Source organism: Magnolia sinica, chromosome 1, assembly GCF_029962835.1.
Source record: "Magnolia sinica isolate HGM2019 chromosome 1, MsV1, whole genome shotgun sequence".
NCBI classification, from domain to species: domain Eukaryota; kingdom Viridiplantae; phylum Streptophyta; class Magnoliopsida; order Magnoliales; family Magnoliaceae; genus Magnolia; species Magnolia sinica.
Window position 1 is genome coordinate 121,077,033 of NC_080573.1, and position 13,925 is coordinate 121,090,957.

The 13,925-nt window shown below is 37.1% G+C and overlaps 1 protein-coding gene across 2 annotated transcripts in view; it reads right to left on the reverse strand.

Annotated features, from left to right (window-relative positions):
• Positions 1-374: 374 nt before the first annotated feature.
• Positions 375-13,925, reverse strand: part of LOC131256229 (uncharacterized) — an 82,801-nt gene continuing 69,250 nt past the window's right edge. The window contains exons 18-24 of one of the 2 annotated variants that reach the window (XM_058257235.1): positions 9,398-9,442; positions 9,066-9,287; positions 2,803-2,909; positions 2,653-2,709; positions 2,467-2,539; positions 1,642-1,915; positions 375-1,270 (exon numbers count right to left, since the gene is read on the reverse strand). In XM_058257235.1, coding sequence (XP_058113218.1) covers positions 1,751-1,915; positions 2,467-2,539; positions 2,653-2,709; positions 2,803-2,909; positions 9,066-9,287; positions 9,398-9,442 — 669 coding nt within the window. In that variant the 3' untranslated portion in view covers positions 375-1,270; positions 1,642-1,750. The remainder of the gene's footprint in view (positions 1,271-1,641; positions 1,916-2,466; positions 2,540-2,652; positions 2,710-2,802; positions 2,910-9,065; positions 9,288-9,397; positions 9,443-13,925) is intronic. The other variant, XM_058257236.1, reaches the window with a different exon arrangement.

Consider the following 13,925-nt stretch of genomic DNA (forward strand, 5'->3'; position numbering starts at 1 on the left):
ATCCATCGATATTTAAAATATTGACAACACATGATATTTCATTGAGAAATTGTCGACAACTAGAAAGGAAACACAGAGCTACGGTTTTGATATCGTCCATGTTAATGATAATATCACAATATTACCAATATTATCGTTGAGAATTTGAGCACTACATACAATCATGTGCCCATAAAAAAAAACTAAAATTTAAAAAAAAAAAAAAAAAATTGAAATGGAGATTTTTTAAAAGTGATTTTTGGTGATATCGATATGCTGGCAATATTATTGAAATATGGCCGACACATTGAGGATACAAATGACACCAAGAATTTACATAGTGGAAAATATTGGAGATACATTAGTGATACGGCAATACTTAGTGATATATCGCCGATACCTCAAATTCCTGATGCTACCAGTGTTGTCAGTATTGCTACTAATGTTATTGGCATCGTCGAGCTAGAGATACAGATAATATCAAGGATATTTCGATAATATAGGGGATATTCGGAACAATTGGTGTCTACTTCTCCAAATACAACTCATGGACCCGCAAGTAATATCAGCTGATATTTTTTGACATAAAGCATCACTAGCATAAGAGAGTCAGGCACAGGTGGTGTTCAAACCCTTACTATTTCACTTTCACAGCACAAAGTAAACATTCTGTAGCTCCAGGCATGAGAGTATATGACATGCCTATCTTGTACTCTTTTCTAGATAACCTGAAGCTATGTACTGCTATTTTTCCAATCAGTAAGAAAGCAGCAATTGTACCTATATGTAGCCTCAATGTCATGACGCATGATTTTATATTCACAGGCGTTGGTTGCCTTAGAAGCCTATCACCAAAATGAGGTTTGCTAGCTCCACACCCATGCAGACCCATGCCCAGCCAATGTAACAGCCACACGTGCCAATATGGAATGCTTTTGGGATCCTTCCATCTAGTTGGGAAATCTTTTGCCTCAAAAATCAGGCCAACTAGCTCCTCAGGTTGGTCACAATGTACAACGTGGTTAAAACAAACTTTCTTTCCTGTCCATTTGTTTCCATGCGCTGTGGCCCGAGTTCTGAAATGACCTCTGATTAACCAGTGTAGGCCACCTGATGGTAAGGTCAGCTCACACACGTGTTCCATATTGGCACTGTGCCTGCATTTGGATGGGCAGGGACCCAAGAAAAAACATTTTTACAACAGCCTGAATGAGAAATGACCCAAAGCCAACTCCAGAGAGCCAGAAACGCCAATGCAGGGAGATGTTGTAGGAGCTCTTGGGCAGGCCATCTGTAAAAACATGTGTTAGTTGCGAGGTGGGACAAAATGACACAAGTCTTATACAAAAATGAAAAATGGAGTCAGAACTATATCAGGCAAAGGATCCAGTACAACTTGGCTCATGGCCCATACCATTTATCTGATGAGCCCCACAATGGAGGGGGAACAACCCAAAATCCCCCTAGATTCAACAATCCTGATCCTTTGATCTTTGACCTATTTTCCATTCAATATAGACTTTTTCTTAACCAATATATTTGCAGGCCACCAATCAAAGTCTTAGCCACATTCCAATCCAGGGGATTTTTATGAACATTCCTGATTAATTGTGGGGCCCACCTATACACTATTCCGAGGTGATAAAAGGGTCAGTAACTTACCCCTATGTTCTATCTCGCCAGACGGAAAACAATGATGCAATAACCGCAAAGGAAAACGAAGCCACCATGTTGTACAAAGAATGAATTTTGACGTTATATCAACAAAGGGCTACACCATTTTCAATGCCTGTTGTAACTGTGCAAATGCTGCTGGATGCATCCTGCTGAGGGCTGCATTGAAAGATGATTCCCCATGAAGAGCAGCACATGCCTGGAGATTTTCTCTCAGCATCGTCTCCAATGATAAGTGCTTGATTGGGTCCGAAGCTCGGATCTGATTGCAGAAACAAAAGTTTGTCACAGCAAGCCTAGTATTAGAACTCTATCAACACTGTTCAATGATACCGCTGCTAGGGAATGCATTTAATAATCACATGAACTTAGAATAATGGACAATCAGGAGCACAAGTAGAGGAGCTCGTCTGGCCCGAAAATCTCACATGCCGTAGTGTGGTCATAGATGCCATCCACCTGGTGGGTCCTATCCATGGATGAACCATGGTTAAAAAACAAGTGTTTTGGCCAAATCCTAGTCGGTCTGATCGGTGGCCTTCAGATGGATATTAAAAAAAAAAAAAAAAAGAGAGAGAGAGAGAGAGAGAGAAAGAAGTGAAACCGGTTACAATCAAAACTCAATTATGAAACGTGATGGCTAGGATTGTCTGATTGAATGAGCTTTCAACCATGGTCCACCCACAGATAACACTAGATTAACAATTGCAGTCCACTGGCCCACAGACCACATGTAATGGACATCAAAATAATTCAGGCAAGATGAGTTCAGCCTTGATCTGTCCTCAGTTATGACAGGTAGGCAACAGTTACCTGTCTTCTTCTTGATTCTTTACTTGAAACAGTGCCATCGCAGGGAGAAACTGTATCGCTTGCATTATCGGCACTGCCATGCATTTCCCAAGAGAAACTAAATCAGTCTGCAAATTATACATCAAAGAACCAAAAGCCATATTGCCAACATATACAACAAGGTTGAAGCATCGAAAGAACTGTCACCTGGTTTCTTCATCATTTATTTCTTCACTTCCACTCAAAAGAGCACTTGTACAGACACTGCATTGTTTGCAAAAAATGGCACCAGTAAGTTCATTTTAGAATTGATTTATATGTAGAATTGAGCTTATTTGGTCAGGATTGAAATCACACCTTAATATTTCATCAAGTTTATCAAGGACTTGAGGCATTCTTAAGGTCAAAATAATAGAAAGAGCTAATGCATAAATTTTTCTTTGGATGGCTGTTACATTGTCAATCTGTGGCAAAGGAAGAAAGGGCACAAAAGAACTTGTAAAAATGAGTTCATGAGAGAACATGGTAAACATGTAGAAACATCTAAGAGAGAGTTGTAAAGAGACATTTAGTGTTTCCAAAATTGTAGATTCTAGCCGGAAATTCTAGTAAGAATTCTGAGAACACCTTCATGGGGATGTTAGCCAGAAATGACTTGGAGACGGCCAACCATCAATCTGGACTGTCCATTCATTTGTGCCACTGCACACAAGCCATGTCTAAAAAATTACGCTGATTGGATGATCCTAACCCTCTACATGTGGGCCATCTTGCTACAACCATCCATTTTTGACAACCAAAGATGGGATGATTAGCACAGTAAAATTGAGTGCTTGTTTGGAATCATAAGCAATCAATGGTGGGGACCATGGAATAGACGTTTCAACATGATTATTGAGTCTACTTTGTTTCTACATCCAATGTTGACTTTCCACAGTTCCTTCAATTGACTGATGGTTGCATGAATTTTGCACCATGGCTTGCCATTAGTTGTGTGAAGGAATGGACTATCCAATTGATGATTGGCCATCTCACGTCACAAAATGCTTCGATGCATTACAAACGTCACACATGACACGTGTCATTTAACAAAATTGGGACGTTTATATGTGTGCATGCGTGCATGGGTGGATGAGTGCGTATGGGTGTGAATGTGTGTCCCCATAGGTTTGAACATTTGGTGATTACCATATTCAAGCTGTGTGTGGGCCCACCTGTGCTCTCTATCTGGAATCCTAGTTGTGCATCTAGTGCAAATCCTCATACTCCCTGTACATCTCAAGAATCACCTGATCCAAAACTTAGTTGAGACACCATAGGCAGCAATGTGCAATCAGCCAATCACAACTAAAACATACATATTCACTCGTTGTAGCCACCCAAGTTTTGGAATGGTTTGCATCTCGGTGTGTCCCTTCATCCTAATGGGCTTCACCTAATGAATGGTTTGGACAACATATACACAACATGAAAGGACCCCAATTCCATTTGGAAGTTTCTATGGTTACTGTACCCCTCCTCAATGTCCCCCATTTGTCCCCTTTGGTGTGACCCACTTGAGCTATGGGTCAAGCAAGATTTTGGTATCTAGGCCTAACATGGGGTGCATATCTAACGGACAGGTTGGATGGCATTCACACATCACGGTGGCCCCACAGCTCAAAAGTTTGGCAATTACCAAACATTCAAACATATGTGATCATTCCCAACAAAGAAGCACAAATACATACATTTGTGTGTTATGTCAAACATATGAGCAGTGTTTCAAATATTAGAGATATTATCAATAACATTGCCAATATTATCTGTATTGCCACCTCAGCAATACCAATAATGTAGTAAATTGAGACTTTTCCAAGTATTGGCGATATCTGACCAACATATTACCATGTATCACCATTGTATCAACATTTCAATGTATCCCCAAAATATTGTGAGATTTTATTTTATAAAAATTCCGGATTTCGCTTGTGTTGGTGATAATAGCACCAATACAAGACAGCTTCTCATCAAAGAACAACAACAATATGTTATTTAAAGAAATTCAAGAAAAAAAAATGAAATATTTTCAAATTTTCTTTCCAGATCTGAGTGGAAAGTTGGATTTCGGCACCTATATTTCTTGCGGATCAAATCTCCCATTTGGGGGAGAAATCACGGAACGAAAGATAGATGAGCTGAAGTCCAAAAGATATATTGTAATATTATGGGTTCTTTCATTGATGTTCTCATGGATTTCACTTCAAATCCATGTTTATGCATGATTCTCAAGCATTGACATGGAAGTGAGTGGAAAATCGAAAGGTTAGTAAAACAAAATGGGGGAAATTTGATAAATTTGGGAAAAATCCGATTTTTACCAATTTTCTTAATTGGGGACCTGAATTTTAACACGATGACAAGGATGGGCTGATCTATAGAATCATGTTGAGCTCTCAAAATTTTAATTATTTAATATTTTCAAAAATAATATATGTTTAATTTGAAAAAAAAGTTTAACTTTCGTTTTTTAGAATTTCGTTTTGTTTTTATGGTCAATGTTTGTTATCAATATGTTGCATTAGGGGGTGGAAACTTATTTTTTCAAAATATTGAAGAAGAAAAAATCTGTGTATTTAAAAAAGATACCATTTGATTTTATTTTATTTTTGTATGGATGCATGGTTGTATGATGAAATGCATGTTCGTATGTGTATATACATATGCATGCATGGATGGCCAAATGGATCATTGATGTACTATCTATACATGCATGAATGGATGGATGGATGGTTGGTTGGATAGATGGATAGATGGAATATGCATGTGTGTGTGTTTACATGAATGGATGGATGGCTTATGCATGTATGTATGCATGCATGGATAGATCATGCATGTGTGTATATGCATGTATGCATGCACGCATGGATGGATGGATACGTTAAGCATCATTATAGTGGCAGACCGAGTAGGGATGGAAATGACGACTTCAGGCCACCTAATAACTCCATGTGGGTATGAGGGATGGCCAAATAGGTATGTCTTTTAGTTACTTTACTTTTTTATAAGTTTTAGTTATTGTTCGATACTTGCATTTGTATTATATGAATTTATTTTGGTTGTTATTGCATTGATTTTCTATGACAACATATACTTGTAGGCCCCCATTAACATTAAAATATTATGTATGCATTTTTCTTTTTTCTTTTTTACTTTTGCAATTTTTATTCCTAAATATATGCAAATATGTGTATTTTAGCTTGAAGTTTCACTGAAAAATTTCATCATTTTCCCCGTGTTTCTCCAATTTTTCTCTCAATCAACGACACAATCCTAGGTATGATACGTGTTTTCATATCCCAAACCAGTAATACATGTAATGATACCGATACTACAAACACTATGTATGAGATCATTACCCACATACATGCATGCATACATATATGTGTATGTGCGTGCATGCGTAATCCAATGTATGCAACCATTCCCCAAATACATAAATATATTTGAGGGAGAGTGAGAGAATCTGTGTTAAAACGTATGTGATCATTCCCATGTGTTATTTGAAATTGGCTTTACGAATGATGTTTTTCCAGCCATTCCTTCCTAAGGTCCTATCCTCGGTAAGTGAACAAGCCTTCATACTCCCTATTGTTACCTCCATCAAAGTCCTTTAGGCCTTTCCCCTATTCTCCTCTCAGGCCCTTCATCAAGGTTTCCCTCTATTTCTTATTTATTTGGCATATATCTCTGTAAGTTGGTATAAAAAAGAGAAAAGTAGAAGAAAAGATAAAAAGAAGAGAAAAATGAGAGAAGAAACTCGAGAAAAGGGAATTGGGTGCTAGTTCTCATGCTCCCACTTTTCTCTTATATTATTTTTTCAATAAATGGATGAACTTACAAAAGTGCCCTTAAGTAAACAAAAGCCAAAATATCAAAAATACCCCTTAAACAAAAAGCTATGTTCCCAACAAATCCCAAGACAAAGTGGGTGGGCCATAGGCCCATAACCACTACCATTAACACTCCCTCTCAAGCTGGAGCATAGATGTCTTGGATATCCAGCTTCGATACTAATTTGTGGAACTGAGATTTTCCAAGAGCCTTAATGAATAAATATGCATATCGATCGTGGGAAGAAATAAAAAGTGTGTGGATCTCTCCTTGAGATATCTTGTCACGAATGAAATGACAATCAACCTCTATATGCTTCGTTCTCTCATGAAACACAGGATTTTTGGCAATATGTATCGCAGCTTGATTGTCGCAAGTAAAGACATTAGATCCTAAACTCCGAAGACCAATTCTTTGAGAAGAGACTTTAACCACATAAGTTCATAAATTGTATGCGCCATTGCCTTGTAGTCAGCTTCAACACTTTATTTGGCAACTACATTCTGTTTCTTACTTTTCCAAGTAACCACATTACCACCTAAGAAAGTGTAGTAACTTGTAGTCGACCTTCTATCACATCTCGACCCTGGATAATCTGCATCTAAATAACCAGCAACTTGCAAATGACCATGAGCTCTATATAAAATACCCTTCCCAAGAGAACATTTCAAATACCTGAAGACTCTCATAACTGCTGCTAGATGTAATGTCCTCAGATTTTACATGAGCTAGATCACCATGTTGACGGGGAATGTGATATCAAGCCTAGTTATATTCAAATAAATGAGTTTGCTAACAAGTCTCTTGTACATACAAGGGTCTTCTAACACTTCTCCTCCTTTAGGTTCAAGTTTAAGGTAAGGGTCCATTGGTGTATCAATCTGGCACCCAACATACCCGTCTCTTCTTACAAACATATTTTCTTTAACAAAGATTTATGCCAATTCTCAATCTTGCTACTTCAATGCCCAAAAAATATTGAAGAAGGCCAGATCTTTGATATGAAACTGAGTTCGAAGATATAACTTCAACTTCTTAATGCCCTCCAAGTCATCACCAGCCACCATAATATCATCCACATACACAAAAAGTGTCTTTATTCCATTGATAGAAAATGATATCTACAGTTGGTCTAACAATTAGAAGTGAAGTAACCCATCCTACAAAAATGTTTTGTCATTGTAGAAATAACCAATGTTCGAAATATTGGTATCACGTTATGTATCGCACCATTGGTATACGAATACGTATCGGTTATCACATGAGATATATCGGCTGTATCACATAATGTATCACTATTATTGGAAACATAGGGAAACATTAGAAAATTGGTCGAATTTTTCAATGAAACTTCAATTATTGTTAAAAAAGACATCAATACACACTTATAAATCAAAACATTACAAAAAACAAGTGCACATTATAGGTTTTCTTTGTATGGGGTCCTAATCTATGTACTGTCTAACTGAATTGATGCAAGTATATTCAAAACCTATTCATATAATTTATAAATGTAAGAAGACATGTGGAAACACAAGCAATACATTCAAAAGCAAAAGAAGAGTCACTAGATTAGGTTACATAATGTTTGATTTTATGTTTGGACACAAAGATTGCAACCGATTTGCTAGAAATTGGAAATTTTTTGTTTTTTCAATTTTCCGCAACTCGACCCATCTCCCCCAAATCTCGAAAATTTTCATGTTTTATGAAAAAACATGTATTTGCAACTATTTGACACCGATTTACCATGATTTACAAGAAAGAAAAAAAAGAAGGATAAAAAATCCTCACCAGATCAAACATGTGAGATATATCCCACTACTTGTGCATTTCATATCACACAGGTGGGATACAAGATATATTGTGGGATATATTGGCCGGTATTGTTGATACTTAAAACACTGGAAATAACAACAACTGTTCATGAGGAAATAGATGGTGTAATTCATGGCAAATCAAAGACAACAGCAAATTTAGTTGCGGCATTTCCAAGAATAGTGATGGCTCATGGAATATCCTGTTCAAGGGCCCACCGGATTTTAGCATTTCCAGTGGAAGGAAAAAAAAAATGGTAATCATATAATAAGTGCATAGATCCAGCTACAGTGCATTCAGAAGCATTAGCACTTATAAGACAGTTTGCTGTAGGGACTTGCATCATTAGCAGCAGAATAGTCGCTTGGGGGGGGGGGGGGGGGGGGAACAAAGCAGCAGCTTCACTTGGATTACTGGTGTTCATATGCAGCATATTTCCAAGAAGAGATTGATGTACAAATAGTCAAAGGTGTTGGTCATAGACTCATAGTAGCATGGCTATCTTATAATTCTACAACAGCAGAAGAAGCATAGTAATGTAATAAGCAACAGAAATGAAAAATATATAATACTTATATCAGTAGCAGATGTCATCACTAAATTACATCAATAAGATGCTAGATCAGCAATATAAAGGATACCGGAAGCAATTGACACATCCATGTAGGTTAAACATCATTGGACATAAACAAAAAGGAGACTATTTACAAACAGGCTTGAGAAGATGGAAATATCAATTGCATCATGCAAAAAAAAAAAAAAAAAACAATTGACACATAAGGATACCAGAAAACAATTGAAACATCCATGCAGGATAAACATCATTCGGCAGACCAAAATAGACGATAAAAAGGTTTCAGAAAATCAATTGCAGGTGTTTCAGCCTTCAAAAAAAATCAAATGCATGGTATATCTAGTTGCATGATTACCTTCTCAACCCATATATCAGCCAAGCAAAGAAGTATATTTTGATCAATGGAAACCCCTGCTTGTTGAAGCGCCACAGAGAGTGATGGTTCTGATGTTAGATGGGCAAGAAAGTTGGTATTCATTACCAAGAGCCTTCCTATAACTGCTCCAGCAGATGCCCTTACTGCTGATTTTGAAGGGTCATGATCATCTCCTCCACTCAAACATATTATAATTAGTTTCTACAAGAATTAGCATAAAAAGAGGAAAATGTCAAATGATGGAACCATCTATCAGCTTAGCCAATGCTCGATAACAAATTCCAATGAGATCAACCTTCCCAACTGGTTACCTGGAGAGTACTACTGATCAATGGAGGTACTTCCACAGGAAAGCACTGCAAATTCAGCAGAATTATTAAATACATTTTGCTGATCTCTTTTGAAAGTTTGATGCATTACATCAATTGTGAAACAAGTATGATTACTATTATAGAGACAACTATTACTGAGAGTTCAAGCATAAATTTTAGTATCTGATTGATGCGCTAAAATTTTGCAATATGGGCTAGTGAGAAAATCTGTGTGCAACAGAGTCATGAGACTCTTGTACATCGAGATTTCATCAATATTACCGATACCCATTGTCCGAAGTACTGCCGATATTATGGAAATATCCCTGATATTATCCATATCTCTAGCTCGGAGATACTGATAACATTGGTAGTATTAGCAATTACAGGTATCAGCGATATATCACTAAGTATTACCAATGTATTGATATCGCTGATGTATCACCAATATCTTCGACTGTGTAAATTCCAGGTGTTGCTAATATTGCCAATGTATCAATGTCACCAATGTATCACCAATATTTTGACTGTGTAAATTCTAGGTGTTGCTTGTATTGCCAATGTAGATATCGCCAATGTATCACCAATATTTTCAACTATGTAAATCTAGGTGTCACTTGTATCGGCGATATTTTGTTGATATCGCCAAAAATCTGTTTCTTAAAACAAATCCAATTTCAATTTTTTTATGGGGCATGGTTGTATGTAGTGTTCAACTTGTCGACAATAATATTGATAATATCACGATATTATCATTATCGCAACATGAGCGATTTCAAGACCACAATCTTTCGTTTCCTTTCCAGCTGTCGATGGTTTCTCGGTGAAATATCATGTGTTGTCAATATTCTAAAATATTGATGGATGTCTTGATGAAAGGTTGGATGGTTGGATTGTTAGTTGGGATGGTTGGATGGATAGACAGGAGGGATGAGATGGTTAGACAGATTTCTTATGACAGCACACGCTTTTAGGCCCTCATTAAAAGAAGACTTATTATATATGCATTCTTTCTGCAATTTTTGGATTCCTAAATATGGAAATGTGTCTTTTAGCATCTCCTAAAGTTTCACTGAAAAATTCCACCATTTTCCACAATATTTCTCCACATTTCAGGGATATTGTTTCCGTATCCCTGGCCAGCAAAACTTGTAGCGACACTTATACTTTGAACACTGCCAATACCTCGCGTTCTATTATCCAAGAATCAAATGCCGAGTATTCAAGGAAAACATGAAAACTGTCACCAGCTATGTACTCACAAATAAAGCTCGAAGGAAAACACGAAAACTGTCACCAGCTTTGGACATCCTGAAGACAATTTTGAAAGGTTTTCGTGGTGGGAAAGTCAAAGTTTTAGAAACTAGTTCTAACACTAGAGAAAATCAAGTTTATCATCTCAATCTTTCTAACTGTTTTTTTTTTTTTTTTTTTTTTAAATTCCTTTTTAGTTGTTAATGATAACAACCCCAAGCAAATGGGTTTCTTACCCCTTTTTATTTCCTGTCACTGAGCATATCCTAAATCTTCAACAAGTACCCTAAACAAAAGAGGCCAATTCCCTATGTCAATGCTGACCTATTAAAGCAACCAAAAGCATCAAACTTTGTTGGATTCAAACAAAAATTACTAATTAGCATGCATGACTCCCATAACCAATTGAAGCTATTAGAGAGAATCTAAGAATCATCAATAAAACTATTAGTAGGGTATCAGACACCAGAAACTAAAACACCAATGAAATAGCCTGTATAGAAGGATGGTGTAATAATTCGCCCTAAGAAATAGCAGAACAATCCTAGAAGAACAGTTGCAAGAATGTGGTTTTAGAACTTCCGAGACAAATTCTGGAAGAAGTAAAAGAATCCTAGAAAAAAAAAATGTCAAACACTTTCAAAAATCAAGAAAAATTCATGATTAATATTTAAAAAAATCAGGTCAACAAACCTGAGGTTTCAATTCACGATAAACTAATGTTCAGGGTTAGCTATTGCCTATTTGATGATGAAATTACAGGTCCCTAAATTGTCTCAAGGACACTTGAATTAACAGCTTTGGAATAAAATGACGATCATTAGTTCATTTAATAGCATTCAAAGAGTCTATATCCACTTGAATCACCCCTCTCAATGTGTCCAGAAATATCTGAATCCAATTGAACCATGATGCCAAGATAGGGGTACTGATATCAACATGATAGCAAGAATGGGGATGTGACACCCATCTCCCAAATTTTTTGACACTAACACAAGGTGTTCTGTAACGGTAACGGCCACCACCATTACCTTTACGATACGGGGCATAATGGCTGTTACGGCCCCGTAACAGCCGTTACAGCCTCTCTTTTTTATTTTTTTATTTATTGAAAAAAATTCCCAAAAAACCTATATCTGCCCCGTAATGTTGATTAAAAAGTATGAAAAACATGTATGTCTCGTAATAGACCATTACGGGGCTATTATGGCCTTTATAGGGGATGTAATGTGCTGTTAACGGCAATTACAGGTCATTTTTTTCCATAACGGTTGTTACGGCCGTTACGACCTTGTAACGTGTAACGGTTTCCACTGTTACCTTTAACATAATGGCCTTTACAACACACCATGCAATAACATGGATACAAGTATTCCATTCATAGCATACAATTTATTTTTATGCTTTACTCTTTAAACATTTCATGCACAAAAAGTTAAGATTTACTAAGAAAAATTCTTTTTAAGGTTTTCGAGGGTTCAAAATCTAATGAGAGGATTAACATATATAAGGCTTTCTACATGAGACATTTACAACATTTGCATGACTATTATACTATAAATTGTTCGTGGTTCAAAATTAATGGAACCTATTACAACAGACTGGTTGGATACATCCAACGAGTATCCTCAAAGCATATGGTATCAGTCTTAGTTGTAGTTTTATTGTTCAATGGAACCATCGGCTCTATATTTAATAGAGAACACCCATTTGCACCCAATGGTACTCTTACCAGTAGGTAAGGAAATAAGGTCCCATGTGCCATTTTTATCAAGGGCGGCCATTTCTGCCTCCATTGTTTGCTTCCATTCAGGAACTACAAGGGCCTCAAGAACTAATTTAGGAATAGATGAGGAGGAAATTGCTGCCAAGAACGCACGATATGAAGATGAAACGGACTCATAAGAAAGAAAATTAGAAATAAGATGTAAGGTTGGATGATGACTACGAGTGTGAGAAACAACATGTGAAGATGGACTAGTAATGGAAGTAGGGTGAGAAGATGTACCTGATACAGGAAGATGAGCCATGGATGTGGAAGCCACTAGAGGCCTTGGTGGTTTCATTCGTCTACAAACATAAGTGATAAGCTGCTTAGATGCCGAAGAGGAAGATGTGGAAAGAGGATCGACAGTCGGCATGGGCAAAGAGTGATGCATATCAAAATTGTCTGATGGATCAGACAGAGGAGAAAAATGGCCTGTCTTCGAAGAAAGACACAACCATGGAGAGTAAAAATAAAAATAAAAATCGTTGATGGGTCATAACACTTGTAGCCCTTGTTCTAAAGAGAATATCGAATGAATATACACTTAACCGACCGATGATCAAATTTGTCCCTCAAGGGACTCAATGAGTGAACAAAACAAGTGCATCTGAACACCTTAGGGGGGAACAACAAACAAGGGACAGTCAGGTTTAAGGGTATGAATCAGAATTTCGCCATTTAGAAAATGTGTAGGCATACGATTAATTAAGTAACAAGACATCAACAAAGTCGCAGAATGGTATGATTTAGGAACCTTCATTTTGATTAGGAGTGAGCGAGCAACTTCTAGGAGATGGCGATTCTTCCGTTTTGCCACCCCATTTTGTCGTGGAGTGTAGGCACAAGAAAGTTGGTAATGGATGCCACTCTCTTGGAGATAAGATTTGAAGAGTTTGGAGATATACTCACCACCATTATCGAAACGAATGGTCTGAATGTTACATTCATGTTGGGTCTAGATCATTTGATGGAATGATCGAATCAAGTGAAATAATTCATCACGCCTTTTCTTCAAATACATCCAATTAACGCGAGAAAAATCATCAATGAAAATGACAAAGTAATAAAATCCATCAAGAGACCAAAACTAGAACCCCAGACATTAGAATGTATTAAAGCAAATCTTTTAGTAGCATGATGGTCAACAACGGGAAATGATAATCTAACATGCTTACTAAACTGACATGTTGCACATCTGAAATACACATCGTCCAACTTATTAAAATGAGGAACAAAAAACTGTAAAGTTCTAGTAGACACATGACCTAGTCTTGCATGCTAAAGGCCAGTAGACCCTTTATTAGACTCTAAACAGCTCGATGTAGAAACAAAGGATCGAGATGGAGTGGAAGCACCGGCAGCAGAAAGCTCCCCTTGACATAGAAAGTAGAGACCACCACACTCATAGCCCACACCAATAGTCATCTTCATACTAAAGTCCTAAAAGATACAAATCACACAATAATTTAATGCTCTAGTAAGACAACTAAGAGAGATCAAATTGGC